Genomic DNA, 12,806 nt, shown 5'->3' on the forward strand with positions numbered 1-12,806 from the left:
TCACGTGAGTTTGTGACGTCGCTACGGTCCTTTAGCCCATTAGGAATTAGCATCTACCAGAAGAGAAGGCGCGGGCACTGCGTGGAGGTACGATCTCCTGTGATGACGCGAGCGCGCACGCCGGAAGGGGATATAGGGGGTGCAATCCTAGCCGAGACACCGGGTGAGGGGGGAGACTGAATTTCCGTTTCCAGATTCCTATCCATATTGGGTGTTTTTCTTCCATCCCCGTCAGGTGGCGGCTCAGTGCAGGCGATAGACCCGTCTGTGTGTGGTCGGTCCTATGTGACCATGATTAGTATGGGCAGGCCCGGCCAGATGTGCGGAGGATGAAGAGCTGATGGCAGCGGTGACAGGGAAGATGTCGTGAGATCTCCTCCCCCCTCCCTGGCCCCTCATCTTCATATCAAAGCCTTGGCGCCCATCCATCTTGTGGCCGGAGCAGTGCAGGACATCTGATTGCTGGAGGACACAGTGACAGCGCCTGGGCTGCTTCCACCTAACAGGTGACTGCCAGCCATCATCACCATCCTCATCAGCCACAAACCTGGCTACATATTGTTCAATCTGCAGCATTACCTTCTAAGTAGTATGAGGGGGCTGGTGCATAAAGTGTTATCATAGACAATATATTCCCCATCATAATTGCAAGATTGCATAAATATTGTGAGGTCTGTATATAGCAGGGCTGTGGAGTCGGTACAAAAATCTTCCAACTCCTCAATTTATGAAACCTCCGACGCCAGGTACCCAAAATGCCTTCAACTCCTAAGTCTAATACTTACCAAGGCTGTGGATTTTGTCCAAAAATCATCCAACTCCTCAGTTTATGAAATCACCGACTCCAGGTACCCAATATTGCTCCGACTCCACAGCCCTGGTATATAGCGCTGACATCTGCAGCGCTGTACATAGAAAAATGTGACTTGTCCCTTAACTGTCTTTCAGAGGGCCTCACAATCTAATCCGTGCAATAGTAATATATCTATTGTAGCCTATGATGGCCAACTTTAGGGGGAACCCAATTAAAATTTTTTCCCTCGCCGCTGATTGGAGGGAAGGGACGCGGGCGGGGACCGGTGCTCTGCAGGAGGCGGGGGGAGCGGCGTGAGTGACATTAGTAAGGTAAACAGCGCGGCCGTAATTTATGGGGGAGAGTGGAGCGCAGGGGGCACTTCAGGGGGATTCAACTGGCAAAAGAAAATGGGCACTATAGCCAGACCCAGCCTCTGTGTATATATTTCTTTGTACGATCCCCACCTCGGGTTCTCTTTAACTGCCAACGCTTAGGAATTTTAAAAGACAACTGAAGTGAGAAGGATATGGAGACTGCTATATTTATTCCCTTTAGTCATAGACTAAAACTAGTCCTTGGTAAGAGTACTTGTAAAAGGTACAGACCAGAGCAAAGAACATCTATCAGGCCCTAGGCAATGTAACTGTGGGTGCATGTAAGAGTGATGTGCAGGTACTCTGCAGGGGAATAAGGAGATTCTTCCTCTATTACACATTCTTCATGCACAATCTGAACCAGGTTTATGGGTGATAGACAACACCTCTGTGTTCAATGTGCACAACATTCTCAGAGGATTCCCTGCAGCTCTGTGGAGAGTGCATATGTAGAGTATAGTACTACTGTGTAACAAAGTAAACCTGAGACAGATGGAATTAAAGTTTTATACATACCTGGGGCTTTCTCCAGCCGCCTTCAGGCTAATCATAATCAGTCCCTCGCTGTCCTCCTCCGCCATCTGAATCTTCTGCTATGAGTCCAGGTACTTGAGCCAGTCTGGCGTAGTGCGCATGCACACACTCCGCCGCCCGGGAGTGTACTACACCTGCGCAGCACTATTGTGCAGGTGCAGAACGCTCTTGGCTGTGGAAGCGGCATGCGGCCGGACTGCCCCTGACTGGCTGAATTACCAGGACTCCTAGCAGAAGATCCAGGTGGAGGAGGTGGACAGCGAAGGACTGATTAGCCTGAAGGGGGCTGGAAGAAGCCCCAGGTATGTATAAAACTTTTATTTTCATCCTTCTTAGGTACCATTTAATTCGTAGTCATCAAACCAAATTTTAACATATCAAATTATTTGATTTCATGAGCAAAGAGTGCGTACATTTGCATAAATCAGAATCAACGCAGAATTATTTCTATCTCCTTGACCATCTCTATTAGTGACACGGCTACACATCAGGCTTTATACTTACAGCATAGATGTTATTTAGTATATATGAGATTCCTGTGTACACATCATATATACAGTCACAATCAGATGTGTATATCTGACTTTAAAAATACGGGGACTGCTTTATTGAAGCAGCACAAGTAACTAATTTTGATTGGTTTATTTCATTTTTGTGGACTAAGCACAGCTATTACTGTATATATAAATTATTTATGATGACTATTATCTGAGAAATAGAACATTTTATCATATTTTTTTATTTTAATTACAGTTTAAATTCATTAGGAGTCGGTGCATTTTTTTCCCGACTCCAAATCCAGGCACCCAAAATTGCCCCGACTCCATGACTCTGACACCACAGCCCTGTAATTAGCTCCGCTTGAACATTCTTGGCCAATCATTCTTGTCGTTTTAATGGCAGGGCACATCCCACTCATCCTGCCCGTTCCATACAACAGATCAGGTCCTTGCTACGCAATTATTATTATTATTATTATTGATTTATAAAGCGCCAACATATTCCGTGGCGCTGTACAAAGTAAGAAACAAACATGGGGTACATAATACAGACAATGATGTACACTAATATACAAGATACATAGTTAGTGACAAAATAAAAAAAAATGATACAGCATACAGAATACAAAATACAGAATTGGTAATAACAGTGATAAAAGTAACATGATGAATAAAATGTATAAGGATTTCCAAGACACAAAAGGGGGAGAGAGCCCTGCCCTTGCGAGCTTACAATCTAAAGGGAATGGGGGGGAAACAAGAGGAGGGGTAGTATACGATAAAATATATAAAAGCAGTGTGTTTTAGGATACCTAGTAGGAGTGCAATTTTGGTCTTAGGACAAAGGGAAGTGGCCTAGGGTAGCGCATATGCTTGTCGGAACAAATGAGTTTTTAGAGAGCGTTTAAAAGTAACAAAGGTTGGCGAGTGACCATTGTGTTGTGGGAGGGGATTCCAGAGTAGGGGTGAAGCGCGTGCAAAATCTTGTAAGCGGGAATGTGAGGCGATTCTAGAGGAGAACAACAGAAGATCGTGTGCAGATCTGAGATTGCGATTGGGTTTGTATCTGAAAATGAGTGATGATATGTACCGGGGGAAGAGATTGTGGAGAGCTTTGTAGATTAGGGTTAGGAGTTTGAACTGGATCCTCTGGTTAATTGGCAGCCAGTGAAGAGCTTGACAGAGAGGGTCAGCAGAGGAAGACCGAGAAGAAAGATGAATGAGACGAGCAGCTGAGTTCAGTACCGACTGGAGCGGGGCCAGTTTGTTAGAAGGTAGTCCACAAAGTAGTACATTGCAGTAGTCCAGACGAGAGATTATAAGAGCATATATTAACATTTTGGTTGTGTCTTAAATGAGAAAGGGACGGATGCGAGATATATTTTTGAGTTGGAGATGGCAGGAGCTGGTTATGGAGTTAAGATGAGGAATAAAAGAGAGAGAAGAGTCGAATATTATCCCCAAGCAATTTTATGGGCAGGTTCACATCTCTGTGCTGTAACAGATTGCATTATTATTAATTATTGTATTTATAAAGCCCCAACATATTACGCAGCGCTGGACATTAGTTTAGGTTACAAACAATATTTAGGGGTGACATACAGCAAAATGACAATACAGGAATACAAGAAAGACCAGATCATGCAGCATAGTATGATTACAAGGTAATGCTTAGTCAGTCACTGGCTGGGAGCATGGAGAGTAGGCAAATTAGGTTCACTCAGATGCATAGCATGGGCTCACAGTAATGGAGGTGCATGATCAGGTAGGACACAAAAGGAGGACCCTGCCCAAAGGCTTATGATCTAGAGGGAGAGGAAAGGACACGAACGGTAGGGGACCAGAGTTCAGCTGTGGGTTTAGAGCAATTGCGGGGAGTAGTAGGCCAGAGTGAAAAGGTGAGGTTTGAGGGCCTTCTTGAAGATGTTGGAGGGGGCTGCCCTAATGGGTGGAGGTAGGGAGTTCCATAGTGTTGGAGCAGCTCTTGAGAAGTCCTGGAGGCGTGCCTGGGACTGGGTGATGCAGGGGGCGGTCAGGCGAAGTTCATTGGAAGCGCGGAGTGAGCGGCTAGGTGTGTACCTCCTAAGTAAGATCGGAAATGTAGGGTGGACAGATTTGTAGGTCAGACACAGTATCTTGAATCTGATTCTGGACTGGATAGGAAGCCAATGGGGGGATTCAAGGAGGGGATCCGCAGTGGTGGAGCGATGGGAGCAGTGGATAATTCTGGCTGCCGTATTCATGATGGACTGCAGTGGGGCTATTTGGGAGACCAGACAGAAGGGCATTGCAGTAGTCAAGGCGAGAAATTATGAGGGCATGGATGAGGAGTTTGGTGGTGGCAGACGTCAGGAAAGGGCGAATCTTACAGATGTTACGAAGGTGGAAGTTGCAGGACTTTGTGAGGTGTTGGATGTGGGGAGTGAAGGAGAGTGCGGAGTCCAGGGTGACACCCAGACAGCGGGTTTGAGAGGTAGGGCGAATGGTAGTGTGGTTAACAGTGACATGCACATCTGGGAGGTTAATGGATGGCTGGGGTGGGAAGATCATAAATTCCGTTTTGTCTAGATTTAGTTTCAGGAACCTAGCGGACATCCAGGAGGAGATGGCTGATAGTCAGGAGGAGACCTTGTCCATGGTAGTGGTGGATATGTCAGGGGTGTGGAGGTAGATCTGGGTGTCATCTGCATACAGATGATAGTTAAAATCCATAGAGGAGATAACCTTGCCAATGGAGGATGTGTATAGGGTGAACAGTAGGGGGCCAAGGACCGAGCCTTGGGGGACTCCCACCGAGAGGTGGTTGGGGGCGGACGAAGACTCATGAAGGTGGTCGTGAAGGAGCAGTTGGAGAGGTAGGATGAAAGCCAGGTCAGGGCGAGATCGTGAATGCCCATGGACTGGAGGAGTAGGGGATGATCTACTGTGTCAAAAGCTGCTGAAAGGTCAAGGAGGAGGAGAATGAGTATTTACCTTCAGCTTTAGCTAAGGCAAGGTCATTGACCACTTTGGTGAGAGCAGTTTCGGTTGAGTGGGCAGGCCGAAATCCAGATTGCAGTGGGTCTCGCAGTGAGCTAGCATTGAGGTACTGGGTCAGGCGTTTGTGAACCAGACTCTCAAGCAGTTTTGAGGCAAAGGGGAGGAGGGAGATAGGGCGGTAGTTGGAGGGTAGCGGGGGGTCGAGGAAGGGTTTCTTGAGCAGGGGTAGTACAATGGCCTGCTTGAAGTCTGAGGGGAAGGTGCCTGTGGATAGGGAGAGGTTAAACAAGGTAGTGAGGACGGGCCAAGTCCGTGAAGTGAGGCTGGAGTAAAGCAGAAGAGATGGGGTCAAGGGGGAAAGTAGTGGTATGGAAGTCTGCAGTAGGTGGTTAACTTCCTTAGTAGTAGGAGTGAAGGAGGTGAGGGGATGATAGGGTGGAGGAGGAGCTGGTTGGGAGGGGGTGGGAGGTGAATTATTGGATATTTCCTAATGGAGATAATTTTGTTGGTGAAGTGGGTGGCTACATCTGTGGCAGAGAGGGAGGAAACGGAGGGTAGGGGGTTGGTTTAAGGAGGGAGTTGAAAGTGGCAAAAAGATGCCGGGGGTTGGAAGCTTGTGCTCCGATGAGCTTGGTAAAGTATTCCTGCTTCACATGAGCAAGGGCAGTATGTAATTGCAGCAGGTTAGTCTTGTACTGTAGGAAATCCTGGTTAAGTCTAGTTTTCCTCCATTTCCGTTTAGTGGCGCTTGTTTTCCTCTGGAGGTTGCGAGTATGGGTAGTGCGCCAGGGCTGGGGGTTAGGGGGTCGGTTGCAGCGGAATACTGGTGGAGCAGCTTTCTCTGGGGCTGATAAGTGTTTGGCGATACTGAGCTGCAGCAAGATTAGGACAGGTTAGGGTGGGAAAAGTGGAGGAGAGAGCATGGAGAGGGTCAGCAAAGACGCTAGAGTTGAGCTTGCGTAGGTCTCGCTGCCATTGACCAGGTGGGTGGGCGGGTAGTTTGGAGGTGCCTTCCGTGAGGCGGTTGAAGGTGAGAAGGTGATGGTCTGAGGGTGGAAAGGGTGTGATGTCAAGGTCTGCAATGGTGGTTGATTTAGTGAATATAAGGTCGAGTGTGACCTGCAGTGTGAGTGGGGGTGTTGGTGTGTTGTACTAGGCCAAGTGAGTTGGCAATGGTTAGTAGCCGGGTCACAGTGGAGCTCTGGCCTTCATCGATGGGAATATTGAAATCCCCGAGGATGATGGTGGTCAGGTCAGAGGAGAGGATGTGATGGAGCCAGGAGGCAAGGTCATCGAGAAATTGTGGGGTGGACCCCGGAGGGCGGTATAAGACCGCAACAATGGCAGGGAGGGGGTAGTAGAGGCGGATGGTGTGGACCTCGAATGATGTGAATTGTAGGGAGGGAGGTGAAGTTAGGACAAGGCAGGTGCAGGATGGGGAGAGGAGCAGACCCACCCCTCCCCCATTCCTGTTTGGGGGTGTGACTGAGGTGAACCCCACCAAAGGAGAGGGCAGCCTCTGCGGCAGAGTCAGAGGGGGTGAGCCATGTCTCAGTGAGTGCGAGGATGGTGAGGGATTTGGAGAGGAAGAGGTCGTGGACTGCTGTAAGTTTTTATTGCGGACGGATCTGGCATTCCAGAGACCGCAGGGTAGGGGGAGCATGTGTTTGTGGGTGGGGTGGAAGGAAATAAGGTTGAGGCGAGGGTGGATGTTTACGTTATTTGTGGACAGAGGGCTGTAAAGTGTGTGAAGCAGGTCAGCAGGGATGCTTGTCTGGCAGCAGGCTGTGGCCCAGGATTGGGCGATATATCACCAGCTGCAAGTATCCCAATGTGCTGCATGCAGTAAGTTTCAGGATAATGTGTATGAATATGTGTACATTCTATAGATACCAGGCTTTGAAATATTGTGTGTTATAACAAGCGCAGTGTCCATTGCAGTACACACATTTATAATGCCTGCATTATGCAATGAGCAGAGTGTGAATCAAGCCTTACGTAATAGATCTGTAGCAGGTGTTCCATCCCCTTTGGAACTGCTGATCAAGTCACTGCTGGTCAGAACAGAGTGTGACATGGTGTCTTCCACATGACTTCAGATTACACCATACCACACTCCATTCTGACTAGCAATCAAATCAGCTATTCCGAAGTAGACGGAGGACCTACAGTACACTATATAACACTATACACTACACTATATAACATATTATATCAGCCTATCAGGCTGCACATAGCGAAAGACTGTCAGCTTTCTTTATCTGGTGACAATAGCTGTCTTATATATAACAGTCAAATGCCTAAAGTTCCATACACGCTACATAAAAGGCAGCATCCACAAACTATTCAGTCATTTGGTGGCCCCTCTCCTTTCACCTTATGGCTTCATATAGGTTTAGCGCTCTGGGGCCAAATATTATGCAAAGTAGTTAAACCACCTGGGGCGCCAAATGTTATGGCACTGTGGGCCAGAGTTTGACATGTATGTAGTAAGGTTAAAGTGGATCTGAGATGAACTTTTACTCATTGCATAATTGTGTTCCTTTCCTATTGTTTATAGGGCATTTTTCAAGCCACCCTTTCGGACTTGAGACAATCAGTATTTCATACAAAGAAAGTGTGCCGAAGGTTAAAAAGGTGTTACTGTGATATAAACTTACCTTGAAGTTCTATAGGCTCATAAGACCCCTTTAGGCTACTTCTTGCATCCAGCCTCCCCTCCTTTTTACTGGTGTATGTTTTGTTCCTGGCCATGTCAGAGACCAGTTGGAGCCTGGTGTATGAACAGTACACGTGTTTCTGTGTCGTGCTATCCACATGGCTGTGCACAGTAGCCATGGCTGAGAGCGTCCTGGGCATGCTTAGTTTGGGAAGTATTGGAACTTCCCAACTGTGCATTGCGACTGCTGCTACACATAGCCAGGCAGGAATAGATACAGAATGGGCGTGCATGTGCCCTGAAGATTTGACTGGAGTTCCAACTGGGCATACAACGGCAAGATGGAAGGAAGGCTGGATGTAGGAAGGAGCCTGGAGAGCCTGTAGCAGTGTTTCTCAAACCAGTCCTCGTGACTCCCCAACAAGGCATGCTTTGCAGGCAACCACCCCTCTGCGCAATTGGGGTAATTAGTGTATCAACTCCATGGAATCCACCTAGCTGAGACACTAATTACCCCACCTGTGCATAGGTGAGGCTGCCTGCAAAACATGTACCGTTAGGGAGTCACGAGGACAGGTTTGAGAAACACTGGCCTATAGTGAGGTAAGCATATATTTTTCTTTGAAATACAAAACTTGCTTTAGAACAAGATAGCTAATGTATAAAGTGGATCAGCACCAATGGATAATGACACAGGAGCGTGTGTCTGACACTATCTGAAGAAAGAGCTATTCTGAAACGCTGTGCGTCATGGCGGTGTGATACACAAATTTTATGCCTACAATAAAATTTCAAAAAGCTAAAATAAAAGAAGATCCTGACAACTTATGTGTTAGAACAAGATAGCAGCATTAATAATTGTATTTAATCTGTTCAGTCAGTGCCATATAAATGCATAGTAATTATAATGGTGGTGTAATTTTGTTTAACAGGCCATAATTTTTAACGGTTTTTGTTTTTTTTTCTGGTTTCAGGGTAGTCGGTGTGTATGAGATGGAAGCTAATGCAGGAGAGGAGGGCATTCACTTTCAAAGTTACCCCTTTGACTTCCTAGAATTCCTGAACCACCAGCGCTTTGAGCCTATGGAACTGTACAATCACCATGACCATGCTAAAGCCGTAGCCACCATCCCTTGTGCTTCTCCGCAGTATGACTACAACAATCAGAACCAGGCCAATAGCATCCAAGTTCCTCCTGCTGCTGTTTCAAAGCTTAAAGAGTTCAAAGTAGAAGCTCCTTCTGTGTCTCCTGCTAAAAAGTCAGACCTTGTACAGTTACAGCAATACAACACTCAGCCGTCCATCTCCAATGCCCAGACTGTCTTTGATGGTACATTTAACACTCAACAATGGGGAATTGTTGATCTTTCTAGCCATCAGCATCTTCTCAACAACTTAAAGCGCTCGCTACCAATAACTCAGCAGGTACAAGCAGAAGAAGAAACTAAAGACGATAAAAATTACTTCCGTAGGCTGAAGTATCTGATTGATCGTCGCTTCCCTTGTACCGTTTGCCAGAAGACTTTTAAGCAGTCTTCGCATCTAATGCAGCACATGCTGGTTCACACTGGAGAGAGACCTTATGAGTGCAATATTTGTGGGCGGGCGTACAATCATATCTCCAGCCTGATAAGACACAGGCGTTGCCATAGAGAAGAGACAGGCGTTGACGCAAACGGCTCGCTATCGGCCACAGACGTCGAGACCGCTGCTGCAGCTGCTGTTGTGGCGGCTGCTACTGCAGCCATGTCGGAGCCTCAGGTAGGGTCTGGGGAAGTGCCGGTGGCTGGGACAGAGCAAAATGTCATCATGCACCAAGATGGCCCGTTTACTTGCAACCTGTGTTGGAAAGTATTTAAGAAGCAAAGTCATCTACACCAGCATCAGATTATCCATACAGGGGAAAAACCTTTTAGCTGTAGTATATGTGAAAAAAGCTTCAACAGGCGTGAAAGTTTGAAGCGTCACGTGAAGACTCACTCCAACTCGCTGAAAGTCCAGTGTGAAGTCTGCGGCAAAGCGTTTCGGGACACCACTTATTTATTGAAGCATCAAGCCACCCATACAGGTGAACGACCAGATTACAAGTGTGATGTGTGTGGAAAATCATATGCAGCCCCTCAGAGCCTGCTGAGACACAAACACGTGCATGAGCCCAACGTTTCATTGCCGCAGGAGTTGGTGCCATCCCAACAAGTGCTTAGTGTGGACGTCAAGGAAGCAGTGGCAGCGGTTCCTTATGAGACCACAACCCTAATTGCGGCAGATATTGCTCAGACTGATGCAGCGGCTGTTGGTGTCATTGAAAGAATTGGATCCGTGTTTGCCCAGACTCCACTGCGCAGGCAGTCCTCTCTCTCAAGCAATACAAACAAAAACTTCTGCTGTAATGTATGTGGACGAGGATTTGGTAGGCGGGAAACTCTAAAACGCCACGAACGCATTCACACTGGTGAAAAACCTCACCAATGCTCTGTCTGTGGCAAGCGGTTCAGAGAATCTTTCCACCTCACTAAGCATCACGTGGTCCACACTCGAGAACGTCCTTACAAGTGTGAGTTGTGTGGGAAGGTTTTCGGTTACCCTCAGAGTTTAACACGTCACAAACAGATCCACAGGCTTCAGCTGCCTTGTACAATACCAGCAGGAGCCCTTCCACCTGATCGCCTTACGTTCGGGTGCACGGATTGCGGAGAAAGGTTTCCAGATTCATTTCACTTAATGAATCACAAAGAGCTGCACATGAGCGAAAAGCCATATGTTTGTGACACGTGCGGAAAATGCTTTGGTTTTATCGAAAACTTAATGTGGCACAAACTTGTACATCAAACAGCAACAGAACGTCTACTACCTGTAAGCCAATGTCTACAGGACGCAGAAGGCAATCAAGTAAACAGCTGTATGCAGGATGCTCTTGCAAATGAGATGGTGCCAACGTCCGGGGCAGCAGCTGCATCTACCGGGCAAGTCAACCCCGTTTCTGAAGAGCACCCCATGATACCCAGCGGTGAAAGATTTTCTTGCAGTATTTGCGGCCAAACCTTTAAACACTTCTTGGGCCTGGTAACCCACAAATACGTGCACTTAGTCAGACGCACGCTTGCTTGCAATGTCTGTGGACAAAGCTTTGCAGGAGCATACGACTTACTGCTACATCGTCGCAGCCACTTGCTGAAGAGGCATTTCACGTGCTCGTTATGTGGCAAGCGCTTCTGGGAAGCAACGCTGCTCATGCGTCATCAGCGCTGTCACACAGAAGAGCGCCCTTACCGCTGCAACATTTGCGGACGCGGTTTCTTACATTCTTGGTACCTACGACAGCACAAAGTAGTCCACACGGGAGAACGTGCTTATAAGTGCGCTTTGTGCAACAAGCGTTTTGCCCAGTCCTCCAGTTTAGCAGAACATCAGAGACTGCACATCGTGGCTCGTCCTCAGCGATGTCCAACCTGTGGCAAAACGTTCCGCTACCGATCCAATCTCCTAGAACACCAAAGAGTGCATCTTGGTGAAAAGGTGTACCGATGTGATCAGTGCGGCAAGAGTTTCTTCTACATTTCATCCATTCTACGTCATCAAAGATCTCATGATGCTAAAGCAGACCTTCGCTGTTCCTGTTGCCTGAAACTGTTCAAGGATCCAAAGTATTTCAGCAAACACGTACAAGCCCACCAAGGTGGGCGTCCCTTTAAATGTGGGACCTGTGGAGAGGGTTTTAGCAATACCTATGGACTAAAGAAGCATCGACATGTACATAAGATGGAAAAACTGGCTGCAGCTGCAACACTCGTGGAAGGACAGCAGTCTATGCAACCAGGGGGAAGTAACTGCAGTTCATAAGGCATGTCCTACTGTTTCTGAAGTCTAAATCTAGTGAAGGTCATGCATTCTGTAATTAGCCAATTTGGCTAAATAAAAGATACTTAATATTTAACTGTAACACGGGGTATTCAAGGTGACTGACACCTTCAATGCCAAAACGTATGTAAAGCCATTCAGATATAATAGCTGTGAAATATTGCAGTGCTTTCCTGTAAGCAATTTTAACAATATTTAAGTGTCATAGTGTTTTAAAGTACCTACGTTTTATTATATAACAATATATCTCACGTCCTTAATTAAATTCTTACTATTAGTCACTTCTCTCTGGTTAATGTGAATCATAGTGGTTGCTACTGTCATGAAGTGTAGGGATAATAGTTACAAGGGATTATTTTTTTTTTTTTGTATAAATGAAATTGAAAAATTAAGTGAAATGTCATATATATTTATTAAACCCTGTCAGCAAAGCAACACATTTAAAGCATTAAGTGTGGTTTAAATGAGATTTTAGCTTTACTAAATTAACCTCCCTGGTGCTATGATTATTTCTGGATTTACCAGGGAAAAAAATCATACCGCTAGATAGATCTGCAGCATCCCCTGCACTCACCTCCCCTGCATCCAGCGCTGCAATTCACCCTCCGGGTGGCGTTCTACTCCTATAGTGAGATCGCTATTTGTCATCATGACGAGAAATGGCTATCTCATCCGAGGGATCCAGAGCCTCCGAGGACTGGAAGAAAAATGGCTGCCAGCGCCTGAACCCCAGGGGAGGTGAGTTGAAACGCCCGCCGTGCTTCAGGCTCTGAATAGGCCTCCCAGCGGCTACCCTGAGTCAGGCTCGGGATTACTGCACCTGGCTTCTTATTTTCCTCCCCAAGCCTCTCTGGGTTACGGCCAGGGAGTTTAAAGTAAACCTGTATCGAAAGGAAAAAAAGTGGATACTTGCCTTAGTAGAGGGAAGCCTTTGGATGGTCTAGAGCAGTGTTTCTCAACATTTCATTGGTATGTACCCCTTTTAAAACCCTGTACTCACTAAGTACCCCCTAGCATAGTAAATATTATCACAAGTACCCCTTGACTTGACAAATAATATTTAATCGTAGTACATGATAATCAGTTATAAACCATGTCCAAGCATT

General features: G+C 46.7%; 1 protein-coding gene across 3 annotated transcripts; it reads left to right on the forward strand.

The window, feature by feature from the left end:
• The first annotated feature begins 44 nt into the window (after window positions 1-44).
• Window positions 45-11,977, forward strand: ZNF865 (zinc finger protein 865). Of its 3 annotated transcripts, none has more exons than XM_068241042.1 (2): window positions 45-87; window positions 8,817-11,977. In XM_068241042.1, the coding sequence occupies exon 2, from the start codon at window positions 8,836-8,838 to the stop codon at window positions 11,680-11,682; it is 2,847 nt and encodes a 948-aa protein (XP_068097143.1). In that variant the 5' UTR covers window positions 45-87; window positions 8,817-8,835; the 3' UTR covers window positions 11,683-11,977. The 3 variants fall into 3 exon arrangements, with proteins under 3 accessions (XP_068097143.1, XP_068097142.1, XP_068097144.1); XM_068241041.1 differs by lacking the exon at window positions 45-87 and adding an exon at window positions 94-506; XM_068241043.1 differs by lacking the exon at window positions 45-87 and adding an exon at window positions 110-163.
• Window positions 11,978-12,806: the final 829 nt, after the last annotated feature.

This window comes from Hyperolius riggenbachi, chromosome 6 (assembly GCF_040937935.1).
Source record: "Hyperolius riggenbachi isolate aHypRig1 chromosome 6, aHypRig1.pri, whole genome shotgun sequence".
Taxonomy (NCBI): Eukaryota; Metazoa; Chordata; class Amphibia; order Anura; family Hyperoliidae; genus Hyperolius; species Hyperolius riggenbachi.